This window comes from Pseudorasbora parva, chromosome 2 (genome assembly GCF_024679245.1).
Source record: "Pseudorasbora parva isolate DD20220531a chromosome 2, ASM2467924v1, whole genome shotgun sequence".
Lineage (NCBI taxonomy): Eukaryota > Metazoa > Chordata > Actinopteri > Cypriniformes > Gobionidae > Pseudorasbora > Pseudorasbora parva.
The window spans coordinates 44,536,869-44,552,700 of record NC_090173.1 but is presented as its reverse complement, the minus strand read 5'-3'; the positions used below and the strand labels follow the sequence as shown (position 1 = coordinate 44,552,700).

Below are 15,832 nucleotides of genomic sequence, written 5' to 3'. Positions count from 1 at the left end.
ACAGATTTTACTTTCACTTTAGACATAACCGACTGTGTTTATACATGTTAACCGTGTGTATTTGACAGTATTATCAGTAAGACTACTTAGTCCAGTAATCACATGTTTGACAGGCTTCTCAGCGCATGTTAAAACTGTGCACAAGCACACGAATGAAATGTTTAACTGGCAAGGCTTTAAAATGCATGCAAATAATGAACTTTCATGTTCATTATCCCTATAAATACAATATAGCAGAATCTAAATCTTAAGGATCACTTGTATTAGCGTTAAATATCATCATACCGCCTAGCCCTAAAACTTGCTCTATGTTAAAGCACTATGGCATTATTAAGACATAACAGTATGGCAATGTAAACTACCTTTAAATAATATGTAGTGGGAAAGGAGATATACAAATAAACTTGACTTGAATGACTGACACTCGTTGTGCCTCATTCATGAAACATTCGTAAATGTACATTTTGTGTAATTTGTGCTTAAAACAGACCTTCCTGAAAACTCTCCGAAGGATTCACAAACGCTTCTTAAACATCAGATATGATAGTTAAATGTATGTATGAATTCCAATCATTTGCTGAAAGGGTGCATGTGCACTCTCATTCACAATTAGCATCAACTATGTAAATTACTTGTCCAGGAACGCAGTGGAATCTTCCGGACTGCCCTCAGGTTCGGCCAGTATATTACCTTAATTCTAAAGAGACTATATTTGGCCATATGCCTAGCAAAAAAATGCTAGCTAAAAATGGGGCTCTTCTAAAATCGGTTAGCGAGAGGAGCTCTCTGGTTTTCCAGTTGAGGCGCTTTGGCTATGATGATACAAAATATGCCAGGCAGTAATATATTATAGCATCTCATTTTGAATAATATTACTAAATATAAAAATGCAGTAACCAGCTATATTACATTATTATTCAGCCATTGTTAAAAGAAGGATGGTTGGTTGGAGTGGTATTTGTCCCGCCCCTTCTCTACTGTGATTGGACGAGTGCTGCATTTCACTCAAAGTTCAACAGTTTTCAACTCTCAGCTATCAAAATATTATTATGGTATATTATAGTGCATTAAAATTCTGTGTCATCAGTTTGCCTCAAAGAAAAGGAACTGGATATTTTGGTCACATTAGGAAGCAGGCATACATTTACTTCGTACCAACATTTAGAAAATACGAACATTTTCATGAATCCGAAATTGATTTCAGAACTGCTTTGCAAACAGATTACACACAAAAAAACATTCTGACGTGTTTCAAGAATGAGGCCTGTTGTGCTTATTTGCATTTGTGGAACCTGTATTTGTATTGCCTCTGCACCTACATTTACAAATCAATTCCTTTTGATTTTGTGAAATTATATTTGCCTGGCAGTCTAATAAAGCATTATTGATTTGAATAGCTGTAATTTGAATTAAATTGAGTAAGTGAGCGCAAAAGATTGCTCAGGGACAAACAAAGCCGAAGACACAGGAAGAAGGGACAGATGGGAAGGTGAGGAGAGGACAGAGTGTGGAAGACAAGGAGCGATGTGAAGGGAGGGAAAAGGGAAAGCAACAGAAAGAGAGCAGAGAGTGGCAGGAGTGAAAGGATGCGACAGTGAGCTCATGGGGCGGCTGCTTTACTCTCCAATCACATAGTCTCTCTGTCCCCTCGGTCATTTAATCTGATCGGGGAAGTGTGGGGAGAGAGAAAGAGAGTGAAAAACACAGAAGGGGGAAGGAGAGCATGAAAACGGGAAGGTTAGAGCAGGAGGAGACATTTTATTGCCACTCCTCTTTCTTGTAAATGCTATCTGCCTTTTAATGACATCATCAATTGTTCTTTTCCAATCTGGTTTTATTCTTCTTTTAGTCTTAAAGCCTAGTAAAAACTGAAAACCATCTTCATAAACATACCAAATCGTGTCTTAAAAGAACATCCCTGGTTCAGCTAAGCTCAACTGAAAGCATTTGTGACTTAATGTTGATTACTACAACAATTAATTTCCACTTCCACAAATCTGAGTGAGGCACTAAATATGGAAGTAAAGGGGACCAACCAAGAATACAATATCTCTCAATTCCAATACTATAGCCTCAGGAGGTAAACAATGTGTGTTAATGTGATTTTAGTGTAAAAAGAATTGATTGATAATGTTTTATTCAATTCTAAACACTTGTTGACAAGTTAATGCAACAGCATAAGCCAAAGAAATTATAATTGAAGCCACTTTACAGGTCAGATAATACACACGTTTTAATGTAAGGGCCTTTTTTAAATTAGAGCCTTAGTGTCATACTGCTTTTAAATCCTCCCAAAATTGTTCCCATTTAGGTCCATTGTAAATACCTCAATATAACTTTGATGTCTGTTTTTGTTTTTGCTTTCTTTTTTCTTTTCTTTTTTTAAAGGACAAGGATATTTCGGTAATCAAAATTATGCCACAAAATGTTATGTATTGAGGTTAACTTGTTACTATTAAATTAATGAAAAAGCAGAAAGGTTTGTGTGAGTTTTGATTTAGCAGTAGGGGTATATCAAATATGGCTGTATAAAAACAATACGAAGTAAAAGGAATGATAACTATGATAAAAACCTAATGTGTGTGTTGTTGAGATTCAGATATTCCCTACTTTATGATGGCGTAAAGATGGCAATTTTAGATGCACCGGTCGACCGGCCATAAATCTGATGTTTTGTTTTATTTTGCCCGATCTCTGTTCCGGATTTACACACAAACTGCACTGCAATCATTTCCCAAAATGTCACTTGCGTGGAAATGTGAAGTCCGTAAACAGGACAGTTTAATGCAGGCCAGAGAAGGGACACATGCCGAAGATAGATACAAAAAGGGGAACAGAGACGTGCAGAGAAAGCAGATAAAATACTGTGCCAGGAACAACAAGCTCACATATTAGAAGACAAATATAAATATTGAATTGTTATATGAATATATCTCTGAAGACATCTGTTTTCAGAAAGTGACATTTTCTTTTACTGTCAGAGAGTGCATTTTCATTCAGTCTGTCAGCTGGTTTGGTTTTGTGCAGGTGTGTCTTATGTAGCATGAAGTCAGGCTTTTGTGTGTGTTAAATCTTGAAATGATGCAATCTAATTTAAAACAAAAACAACTGCGGGGTTGCCTCCGATTTGAAATGGCTACAGACAGGGCCTATGACCACTCAGTAAGCGCCAAATGTTAAAATCACCAGTTGGCCGTTAACATTTTTTTTTAAATGCTAATAATGCAATTTGCATCATTGCTGTATTGAATACTGTTTACTTTTATTTAAAAATGTAGGCTATGTAGGCCTGCACGATACTTTTTGTTTTACGATATATCAACCCAGAAATATTTGCGATAGACAATTTTATTGTCATTTTAAGACAATTTTATGCCACCGGATATATAATCCTAATATAACAGCATAAGAAAGTAAGTAGACCTACACACTTTAAAATTACAACCGTTTAATTCTTTAGATCATGGAAATTAAGGGTAACAAAATGTATTTTATTTTAAATAAAAAAATTTAAAAAAAAGGAAATAAACCTTTTCCCTTGTGAAGTGGCTTTAGCGCTTGTCATTCTGCATTGACATTTATATGTGCACGGGAACAGGGGATTGAGTCCATTTGAGCTTATTCTTCCAAACTGTCAGTAGTTGTCAGGAAAACATCATAACCCCTCAAATGAGGCCTTTTTCACCTGTCGATAACAGCTCTGTGAAGGAACTGCCAAGAACCAGTTTCGCCTCTGTCACGGAAAACATACAAGATGACAGCATAATTTGAGCAAAATGTTGGTGACATTAATTATCGCGTAAACATAACATGCGATATATTGCATCACAAAAAACGATTGAGGTCATGTACATATAATGTGCGATATATTTTGATATATTGATTATTGCAACAGCCCTTTAAAGTTAAGCTAGCAGATTTAGCTGTGGTATTGAAATTGGACATCGGACATTGTACATTTTCACTAGGCTAGAATTATCTAAAATTTTGGTGTCATAAAAGTTTTACGCCTTGGCTACAGATATAGGCTGAAATAATGTACTTAAACAAAGGGGGGGGGGGGCAACTGTACTGTAGACAAACAAAAAATCATGTCTTCAAATGAAAATGTTCTAGTGACTGATCAAATCAATTTTTTTAGCTAGCCAAATTGAATTTCTCTGAATTAAATTGCATCAATCCACATAAATTAAATTTGGCCAACTGAAAAATTTAGATGTGATCAGTCACTAGAAAATGTTCTATTGAAGACATGATTTTTTTTTACAGTGTGGCAATAAAATGGGCTTTGTGGGAGAAAGCTTGTATAAAAAAATAAAAATGGAATCGGCTATGAAAAATCATGATCGGTGCATCCCTAATGGAAATACCTGAAGTCCTTGTGGGAACATTTTTTGGTCCCCATGAGGAAAACAGCTTATAAATCACATTAATCATATTAATATTGATCAATAACAGATTGTATGAAAAATAATTATGTCAATGGAATTTCCCCTAAAAACATGAAAACCCCAGCCTAGAAATCTAGACGCACCCTAGCGGCAGCAAATCTAATCTGCCCGCGAGTGTCGTCTAGCAACTCTCAATACCCTTCTGAGCTGTAAAAACCAAATTCTAGTCAGGCCAATCACATCGTGTATAGAGTCAGTGGGCGGGGTCATAATGACGGCCGAGTTGCGCTTGCGTGCTTCTAGTAAACACAGAAACTGGTGAACGGCGGTCTTTCGAATCGGCTTTGACCGCGACTCTGGAAGACTTGGAGTTAAGCTTTTCTCTGAGAAAAGAACAAAGAACTGCACTGAAGTCATTCTTAAAAAAGGAAGATGTGTTCTGAGTTTTGCCGACCGGATACGGCGAAAGTTTAATCTGTCAACGAGCTCCGCTTCACGTTGCTCTGGATGGTCTAAATATCCCCACAAGGATAGTAAAACCTGAAACTGTATCTGCATTGTAGGGACCATCCAGCAGTCCCCATGACAGAATAAACACACTAAATGATGTTTTGGTTAAATGAAGGTTAGTGTAAGGGGATAAAACATACAGCCTACAGTTTGTACAGTATATAAACCATTACTCCTATGAAGTCCCCACAAAGATGGCGAAACCGAGAATGTGTGTGTGTGTGTGTGTGTGTGTGTGTGTGTGTGTGTGTGTGTGTACACATTTGAGCATGTACACTGTTTCAAGACATCCATCTCCTGACTCCACCCTCTAGAAGAAGCAGCTTTATTGATCCAAAGCAGCTCTATTTCCTCCAAGTGTCTAAGCTGATCAAAACCTCCTCTTCTCACAGATGTCACATTCTATTTCGCTCATGCATCTCTCCATGCATTCTTCTCTATCTCTTTTTTTCATCTCTCCATCTCTTTCTCTATGCAGGCCCTGTATCCGAGCCCAGAGGAGGGCTGGCAGATCTACAGCTCGGCACAGGACGCAGATGGAAAATGTATCTGCACCGTCGTGGCTCCAGCACAGAACATGTGTAATCGAGACCCACGCAGCAGACAGCTCCGTCAACTTATGGAGAAGGTGACAATTGCCTGTTACATGCACAATAACCTAAATGACACGTGCTTGTCAAGAGCAAATCCTAGCAGATTAATGTCATTTACATATGCAGTCATTAAAATGGATCCCAAACATTACATAATACTGTTCCCCATTAGAGAAGGATTGTGAAAGTACATGATGCAAACAACCACCTAAAAGAGGACGCGTCCTAAATACTGCTGTGAAATTGGATTCATTCTGTTGAGCCGTTAGGAGGTTTTTTATTTTTTCCTAATCATACTCATTAGACTAAGACCAGGCAAAGAACAGCTGAAAAAAAACATAAAGCCTGATACCTTTTTTAAAGGACCGAGCACAAAAAATAAAATTCAGTCATTTTTGGTGAGTAAATGGTGACAGAATGTATTTCGAAGTCTGTAATATATTTCTTTCATCTGTTGAACAACACAAAAGACCCTATTAAGCCCATCTAAATTTGACATGTTCTAGATATCAAGTGGGCATAAGTCCCCATGAAATCAAAATGGACGTTTTTTTTGGCTTTTGATAGAAGTATGAATATCTTAGACTTACTTTCATCTATAAGACAGTGTGCTCTAAAACAATGACAAAATTTGCATTTAGAAGAAATAAGCATTCAAAATGTACAGTCTCTTGCTTCTGCTAATATGGATCAATGCTTTAGATGACATCTGCACTTCAGTTTCTCATCAGATTTTCTGCCCAATCAAATGCTCTCTGGAATCTGAAGCGTCCCGCCCCCTACATTATAAATAGATGCTGAAGCTGCGGCTGAAATCAGTCATTTGTTCACACAATTACTATTTTCTACACAGTGAATCCTATATAGGGGATCGGAAAAAATTTAGGGGACGGATTAAGTCTGATTTCAGTGAGCGCACTGTCTCTTTCGGCCAGAGAAACGATAGCAAATAGCGGATCGTATGCACAAGTCGTGCTAACCACCACAAAACGTATTGGACTCATTTGAATTCTGCACAGAATGCCGTATAGGGGAGATTAGGAGGAGATACAGTTAGATTAGAGGAAACTGGGGCTTTACCGAGCTCAACTGCTTTTGCCAAACTGTGATATAAACTAAATGCTATTCGATAGTAAACAAGGGGAGGAGCTGTTCAGCATGTTCAATATGTCCCGTCCTGTTTTCCTGTTTCAGTGGAAATTACATCAAAGCATTATAATGCTGTACGTTTCAAGGTACTTCAGTGGGCCTGACTCTATATTTTCACCTGGCTCCGCTCTGTGTGGTTCCGCTGATTTTGCGTGCTCTTCCACAAACATGCAAGGCGATTATAATTGCCGTTGTATTATTGTTTGAAGCGACAGGGGGAGACTCTTAATTTAAAGTAATTCACCCTTCGCCGCAAGTTTGATTGTCAGGCGATCTGACCAATCACATCGCCAAATCTGTCATTTTGTCCGACAAAGTAGTCAGGAGAGTTAGTAGATTGACGTTGGTGGACCTAAACTTGAACGGTGTGTACTGATGTCTTTCTGATTTATTTTAGTGTTCATTCATGTTAATTTGATGCTTATCAATGAACTAGAAGGAAGAGATGATCGGTACATGAGCTGCTTTAACTGAGGCTTTAACACATTAAACAGACACAAAATGGTATTTATTGTTTAAAATTCTTTAAAAATGACAAAATTTTTAAGTTGAGACTTTGTTTCATATCAAAAGTAACTTGCTCTGTCCTGTCTGTCGGTGTGTTGTCAGTATCCTCTTTGCTCCGTGATGTATACGGCATTTCAGAATGTTTGTAAACAATCGGCACCAAGATATTCCCGGGTGGCAGAACGCGAGTGGCGGATACTGACCAACTGAAGAGATCCAGCCGGCTACTGTAAACGGTTACATAGTTAAAAATGTTGTTGATTAAAGTTGAAACTATGACTTTATATTTCATTTAATAAACATTAATACGAAACATGGACCTTTATTTTCAACGAATGGCCATTTTCTATTGTAGGCTCATATTGTAAATGTAACCAACACATTTTGACATGGGCAAACTAGGTGTCGTACTGACATGACTGTTCGTCCAGAAACGCTATTCAGAGAGGAGCTGCGTGCAAAGTTTCAAAAAATGCATGACTATCCACACTGTGATTACATTATTTTTGCAGCCTGCACCTTCACAAGTCTTTGATTAGCTGGTTCAGGTGTGTTTAATTGTGGTTGCAGATAAACTGTACAGGACTGGACACCCTTGTCATACATGATCATGTTAGGGTAAATAACATTTTTGTTCCCCTCACAAAGCTGTTGTATGGCTGTAGAAGAAAGCTCCTTGACATTCTTTTGGTCACAATCCAATTTCATCGCATGGAAAAACAGCTCACACATTATGCTAAACCTCTCCTTTTGTGTTTCACTTAAGTTTAATGGGTTTGAAGTGGCATGAGGGTCAGTAAATGATGAAAGAATGTCACTTTTTTAATGGAACTATCCCTTTATCATGGTAGCAATGTGGAGTTGAGAGAAATACTATATCATATACTATATATATATATATATATATATATATATATATATATATATATATATATATATATATATATATATATAACTGCTGACCACATACTAACCTGGTGTGAAGAAAAATACATAAGAAAAAGAGAAAACAGAAAGCCCTCCAAAAAAGACCATCTTCGATAAGCATGAATTTCCATTCTGGTTCAGACTGGTTTACTTTGGAACCCAATAGCCAGACGAGAGTTTTGTTACAGAGAAACTGTTGGATATTGAGTCTGTTGATATGAACAGTTCAATCGATTTGGCAGTTAAATGCCGAGTGTCAGCATAAATAGAGTGTTGGACTCCCAGCCAGTTGACCGACACTCATTTCCTCCTTTCTCACCAACCCCTCAGTGGTTTCCAGCCTCATCTGTGAACGGCAGCCCATTAAGAACCACACATCCCCATCAACATCACGCTCACTGAATCAGAGAGCGCTTTGGAATCACACTACAATAAGAAGCAGCTGTTTGACTAGTTAATGAGCACATCTGATGGAGGCAGAGACGAATAGAGAGGCTGATAGAGAGGAATGAAAATAAAAAGGCTGAAAATAAAACAGTTTGGAGAGGGATTCCTGAGAAGGCACATTTCCAGACAGAGTGAGTCGATGAGCTACTTGACTCACACATATGCCAATCTACCTCAGTATAACTCTGCCTCAAACTCCACCTTAAAGGAATAATTCACCTTAAAATGAAAAGTCTGTCATTATTTAGGGGAGAGGGGTTAGTTGTAACAGGCATGGTTTAACTTTCCACACATGCCAGAATGACGAAACTTAGTGTATTCACTAGTTGCCATAGCAACACTATATAGAGGGGGAAAATGCAACATTTTCACAGAACATTTATTTAACCATTGCAAAAGTAGATTTCTTAAGAGTTATTTTTTCATCTTTGTTTTTTGTGTTTAAAATAAGACTATTTTTAGATATTGTTATCTTATATCTGTAATAGATCAGAATTAAAGAATGATCTAAAATGTTCAAACCAGCAGAAGACTAGGGTGTGTAGTAACACTGCGTTACAATGATCCCTATTAGAAATATGGAATATAGAAATCAATAGAATATAGAGTCAATGTTTAGAAATTATTCAATATTATTATGTTTTTAACTATGCTGTATAGCTGTATTTAGCTATTCAATTTACAAGTGCTTTCCTAGAAAAAAACAAACAAAGATATTTTGATGATTTTTTTAGGGAATATTACTATATTAGGAGAGTCATTGGGGTCTAGAACATTTAAGCTAAGGAAATAAAGGTAGCTTGAAATTAATATGACTTGGCTGGTCACGACACACCTTAAGAAAAATTAGCTTTTGATTACTCCATAGTCACTGCAGAAAATAAATAAGTAAATAAATTATACAATTTATATCCCAAATACCATACTTTTACATATTCTTCTGTTATTGAAAAACTGTTGCTTTAATTACATTGAACAAAACTGAAAAACGTTAACAAGAAATTTGTTCAGTAATTTGATGGATTCTCATTTGCTACATAAATCTACAACATTTATCATGATATAAGCATGAACCAGACACACACACACACACACACACACACACACACACACACACACACACACACACACACACACACACACACACACACACACACACACACACACACACACACACACACACACACACACACACACACACACACACACAGGTCAAGAGAGCGAACAACGCAGATCAAGAAATTAATGTTATTTCACTGTTTAGGATTCACCGGTCTGCCGACAGGCTTACATTTTGGTAGCCCGTCTGGAAAACTCATAAAAGTTAGCCCTGGGATGTTGGGCTTTGCGAGTCCTCCTGACCCATACATGTCCGAGTCTGATCCCGAATCACAATGATCCAACAAGTAAAGTATATTAAAGTCTGTGACAGCATGCTAATGTATGTTCGGTTAGACACGTACACAATCAAAACGATCTGTAACAAAGCAATACTATTACATATAAAAAAGATGTTTTGCTCACATAAGTGTGTTGCACCATTCCTGTAGGATCTAGAAGGAACAGCATTGTGTTTTAATCTCAATATGTCTGCAAATCCAGCTCAAGCTGTGTCTTGTTTACAAATGATTCCACAGTGAAATGACAGAGTCTTACACACATAAGCTGGAACATTAAAAATAAAGTTCAACCGCTCATTCCTAATATTAGAATCCTAAGGAAGCTTATGTAGAGACTGTGCTCTTCCACAACCAGGCTCCTCGGAATGTTTATTGCTCAGTATTGATCCGTTTAGCTCCACAAGTCCTATGACGTCAATGGTCGACTTATTCTGAGATCGATCATTTGCTGGGCCTGGTGTCTATAAAAGCTTTTCTTTAGCCCCGTTTCCACCAAAATTACCCGGAACAATTTGTACCAGGAACTTTTTTACAGGAACTTTTCTCCTCCCCAGACCTGCAGCTGTCTGCGTTTCGACCGCGATAAAGTTCCGAGAAGATTAGGCAAATTAGTCCGGTGATGTAGGACTGCGCGCGACTGCTCCTCCAAATCAGTGAAGGACAGTAATCATTTTTGCGTGTACCGATTGAAAGATTTAGTGGACTGTTTACATGAGACGTTTTCTAAACCGATCTGGTGTTTACATGTGATGACTTTCAATCGCAATCATTTTGTCACATGCAGTTTGTCTGCCGCAACAAAAATGTCAACGCTGTTTTCTCCAGCAGCTGGAATGTTTTAACTGTAGCCATAGCAACTCTTAACGGCCACCAGGACTAATACAGTATTATTTATAGCTATTTGTTGTAAAGTGTAATAATCATCTCAGAAAAAAAAATCTTCTGTCAGGCGCAGTTAAAGTAAAAACTGCCTGGGGCAATATACGCTGAGTCATTACTCCAACATTATCTTCATAACTTACGAAATAAAAAGTTTACCCCTCAGAAAAATGTACTTTCCTCTCGTCAACATGAGCGCGGCGCGCGCCGTCACGTCATGTAAGGACACACACTTAAAAGTAATCGGTCAGGTCGTTTACATGGTGAAAAAAAATGTATAATGAGTATGGAAGAGATTCAAGCTGTGCTGCTTTTGCTGGTTATGTATAGGTTTACTAAAGAGGTAATTAACAACGACAGAAAAGAGCACTAATATGCAGATTCAGCAGCATGCAGCAGAAAGCTTGTAAAGCTAGATTTAAAATGACAATGTATATTATTATCAGCTATTACGGACATGAACGTGAGATGGCTGAGACGACCGCGCGCCACCAGACAGAGAGCAAGACTGATATTTACTGAACGCAGAACGAACCTCGCAAAAGACTTTTAAAAATGCCGGTTGAACTAAAATGCTGCCTGAGCTCAACCAATCAGCATGTTCAGCGCCCAAGTCCCGCCCTCGAAAGTTCCTGAACTTTGAAAAAGTACTACCTCGCGAGCAGGGCCGTTTGGAGGGGGAAATATTTACCCGGAACTTCATTTATACCCTGGTTCCTGCGGTCTAAACACACGAAGTACCACCCAAAGTTCCTAGTTCCTGGGTAAAGTTCCTGTGGTGGAAACGGGGCTTTTGACAAACAAGGAAGTTTTCAGCTCCAAAACGTACAGCATATTCTTATATCACGATGAACTTTTATATATCAAAGGCTTAATGAAAAGGTGATTTCTCAACTCATCACCCCTTTAATATTTTGTATATTATATTTAATAGTATTTTTAATATTTTGATTTGATTCAAGGGTGAATTATGGCTCGATCTATTCATCAAAGTTTTCATGATCCCGTCATTGACTTTTTATAATACTGTATGGACATAAATATTCTCACAATATCGTCTTTTGCATTCTGCAGAAGAAAGAAAGTTATAAAACCTTGGAATGACATGAGGCAGTAAATGATAGAATTTAATTTTTTTTGTGAAGTATCCCTTTAAATCTTGCCACAAACTCTACCTTAAATCCTGCTTTGCCTCACTGTCAGGGTCTAAACACCTTATCTACAGCCGTACTCCAACATAACTCATGCACTCAGACAATAAAATGTGTGTGTGTGTGTGTGTGTGGCTATGCCAGCAGCTGTGAGGCACTAATGCACCTGCTTAATAAAAAGCAGACTAATGAGGACACCTGGGTCAGTCCCTCTCTGAAAGAGATGTGTTCAGAATTAAACCACCACCACCCAGACACTTGTGTGTGTGAGGGAGCGTGTGTATCCTCAATCCTCCTAAACATTCAGCAACATGCATGACAAACAGTAACTGAATGCACAGTGAATATGTGATCCCACCTAACCCTTGCCAAAGTCCAAACATCCACAATCCTCAGCGCTAAGTGTGACCATTGGGTCTGACAGCTATGCAGATCAGCTCATTAGACAAGAGCCCTCATGCACATCAGTGAGGACATGAGGAGAATACCAGCATACAATCCATATCCTGTTTGATTCTCTTAAGTCCAGCCAGGAGGAGTTCGTGTGAATCTTTCTTTCTGTCTGTGTGCGTGTGTGGCCTCTGGGAGTATGTAGGAGTTTATAGGAGCTAGTTGGGTGTGTGTGCTGATCAAAAGTCACGCTCCCGTCGCCCGTGTGTTGTTGTGGGTTAGATGCTCAGCGGGAGGTCTGAATATGCAGGAAGGCTGATTTGAACTCCAACAAATTGAAGGCGTCACGCTGTTGTGCCCTCAAAAAACATTCCCTGATGCATCACACTGTTTTGACTTTGTATTCTGTGGTATTTAACAGGTTCAGAATATCACTCAATCCATGGAGGTGCTAGATCTGAGGACGTACAGAGACCTGCAGTATGTGAGAGACACAGAGAACCTCATGAAGACAGTGGACGGCAAACTGAAGACTGCGTCTGAAAACCCACGCAGCCTCAACCCCAAGAGTTTTCAGGTGTCTTTCTTCTCACTACGCCCATGTTTAGTTCACATCCTCATCAGTGATATTAAAATATGTTGCAAATCAAATTACATTATTTCATACTTAGTATAGTACAAATCTATTAAACATATTGACTGACATATCGCTTATGACTTATTGATATAAATATAATTTTATTAGAGCACTTCTTTTTTTGCACAATGCACATTTCTTAATATTAAAGGGGGGGTGAAACACTCAGTTTCAGTCAGTGTCATGTCAATCTTGAGTACCTATAGAGTAGCATTGCATCCTGCATATCTCCGAAAAGTCTTTATTTTTTTTATAATTATATAAGAAAGATGCGCTGTTCCGAGTCTTTCCGAAAAAAGCCGAGCGGGTGGGGGCGTGTCGTGTGAGCGGAGCTAAATAATGACGTGTGCAGCAGCGCGCTGCAGTGAGGAAAGTGATTCGCTCTGTGAGGAAAGTGATTCGCTCAGTGAGGAAAGTGATTCGCCCGCCGCGTGAGGAAAGTGATTCGCTCTGTGAGGAAAGTGATTCGCCCGCCGCGTGAGGAAAGTGAGTCGCTCTGTGAGGAAAGTGATTCGCTCTGTGAGGAAAGTGATTCGCTCAGTGAGGAAAGTGATTCGCCCGCCGCGTGAGGAAAGTGATTCGCTCTGTGAGGAAAGTGATTCGCTCAGTGAGGAAAGTGATTCGCCCGCCGCGTGAGGAAAGTGAGTCGCTCTGTGAGGAAAGTGATTCGCTCTGTGAGGAAAGTGATTCGCTCAGTGAGGAAAGTGATTCGCCCGCCGCGTGAGGAAAGTGAGTCGCTCTGTGAGGAAAGTGATTCGCTCAGTGAGGAAAGTGATTCGCTCAGTGAGGAAAGTGATTCGCCTGCCGCGTGAGGAAAGTGAGTCGCTCTGTGAGGAAAGTGATTCGCTCAGTGAGGAAAGTGATTCGCCCGTCGCGTGAGGAAAGTGAGTCGCTCTGTGAGGAAAGTGATTCGCCCGTCGCGTGAGGAAAGTGCTAATACAGATCGACCGCCGGCCTATCAGTGGGTAAGTCAGTAGCTACTGGTTATATCACCTGTTTAGCATCCTACAAACCAGCGCTTTGATGGGCGTAGGCTGTTGCTTTCGCTCTCTCCCTCGCTCTCTCTCACGCGCTTCCGGTAGAATTGTCCGTAAGGCCCATACAAGGAAATTCCGCCCCCACTAACGTCAATGGGGACGCATGATCTCAAAAAACTTGCCGAAACTTATGACTAACCGGAAGTAGTATTTTTGACAAAGAAATACTCCCATCAAACGTCCACCTTAACTTTTGAAACTTTGTCTATGTTTAGTATGGGATTCCAAGTCTTTAACAGTGTAAAAAGATCAGTATGCATGAAACAGCATTTCACCCCCCCTTTAAGCCTTAAAATGTGTCAAAGTATCACTATTAGGATAGTATGAGCTCTGTAATAACAGTCCTTAAATTCAAGATATTTAAGGTGTACTTGCAACTGTTCCATTTTTAGCACAATCAAATACACTTAAGTATATTTTTAGACCTCAGCACTACTTAAAATAGCTTTTTTCAAATCCCTTCATTAATTACAGTTGGTACAAAATGCAGCAGCTCGAGTTATTACCAAAACTTCCATTTCTGAACATTACTCGTGTTTTACAAAATGTGCGTTGAATTCCAGTTAAATTTCGCATGCGTTTCAAAATGTTACTTTTAACTTATGAAGCACCTAATAATTTAGCTCCTTTGTATCTTTTTGATATATATATATATATATATATATATATATATATATATATATATATATATATATATATATATATATATATATATATTAGGGCCGGGACTTTAACACGTTAATTAAGATTAATTAACTACAGGACTTTAACGCGTTAATTAATTACGCAAAAAAATAATTAACATAATTTTAACCACACTTATTTTTGCACCGCCGAACGTTTTTCAATGAATGAGTTTCGACGGACCGATTATACTGGAACACCAACTAGCGCTCATGAGTCACGACAACAACACATGAACGAAGAAGCTGATGAGACCTCTTTGCTTGGCCCCGTGGATGGGAAATTTTGTTAAAAAAAATGAAAGGATGGAAGCGTCGACAAGAGCATGGTTGTGTGCAAGCTATACAACAAGGAATTTGTGTATCACCGCAGCACATCGAGCCTCAAATATCACAAATATGCTTTTGCTACACTTAATGGCAAACATTGGACTGGTCTGCTAGACTGAAATAAATTAAAAATATTAAATTATACTAAAAATCCATGTGAAAAGTTACTTCTCATTGTTCCAGGTCAAATATTTATATGCAATTAAAATGCGATTAATTTCGATTAATTAATTACATTCTAATTAATTCGATTTTTTTTTTTAATTGAGTCCTGGCCCTAATATATATATATATATATATATATATATATATATATATATATATATATATATATATATATATATATATATATATACACACACACACACACACACACATACACATATCTAAGATCCTCATGAACTCGGCTTCTGCGCTTACACTTGTTTTTCCACGCACTAGGAAAAGTTTTTTTTTTAGTTTTAACAACTTTTGGAAATTGTTTTTGTGGACTTTGTAAGGTGTCCTTGAGTACCATAAATAAAATGTATAATAACAATAATAATAATAATAATAATAATAATACTTCCGGAAAACTATAACTTCCGTAGAACTGCATTGAGTACAAAATAAGTGAACTTTAAGTATATTAATTAAGTATACCAAAAGTATACCAAAGTACCAAATACAGTTGCAGGGTATTTCTATTCTATTATGGTAAGTATAAATATGTAAAAATATTGTAGTATACTTAGCATATAATAAATGTATTTCAAATACATTTTAGTATATTAATTTTCTCTGTAAAAAAAAAAATCACAA

At 38.0% G+C, this 15,832-nt stretch overlaps 1 protein-coding gene across 2 annotated transcripts in view; it reads left to right on the top strand.

Moving 5' to 3' along the window:
* Nucleotides 1-15,832, top strand: part of olfm2a (olfactomedin 2a) — a 110,537-nt gene that overhangs the window by 85,806 nt on the left and 8,899 nt on the right. For both annotated transcript variants that reach the window (XM_067421439.1, XM_067421432.1), the window contains exons 2-3: nt 5,380-5,529; nt 12,766-12,921. In XM_067421439.1, coding sequence (XP_067277540.1) covers nt 5,380-5,529; nt 12,766-12,921 — 306 coding nt within the window. The remainder of the gene's footprint in view (nt 1-5,379; nt 5,530-12,765; nt 12,922-15,832) is intronic.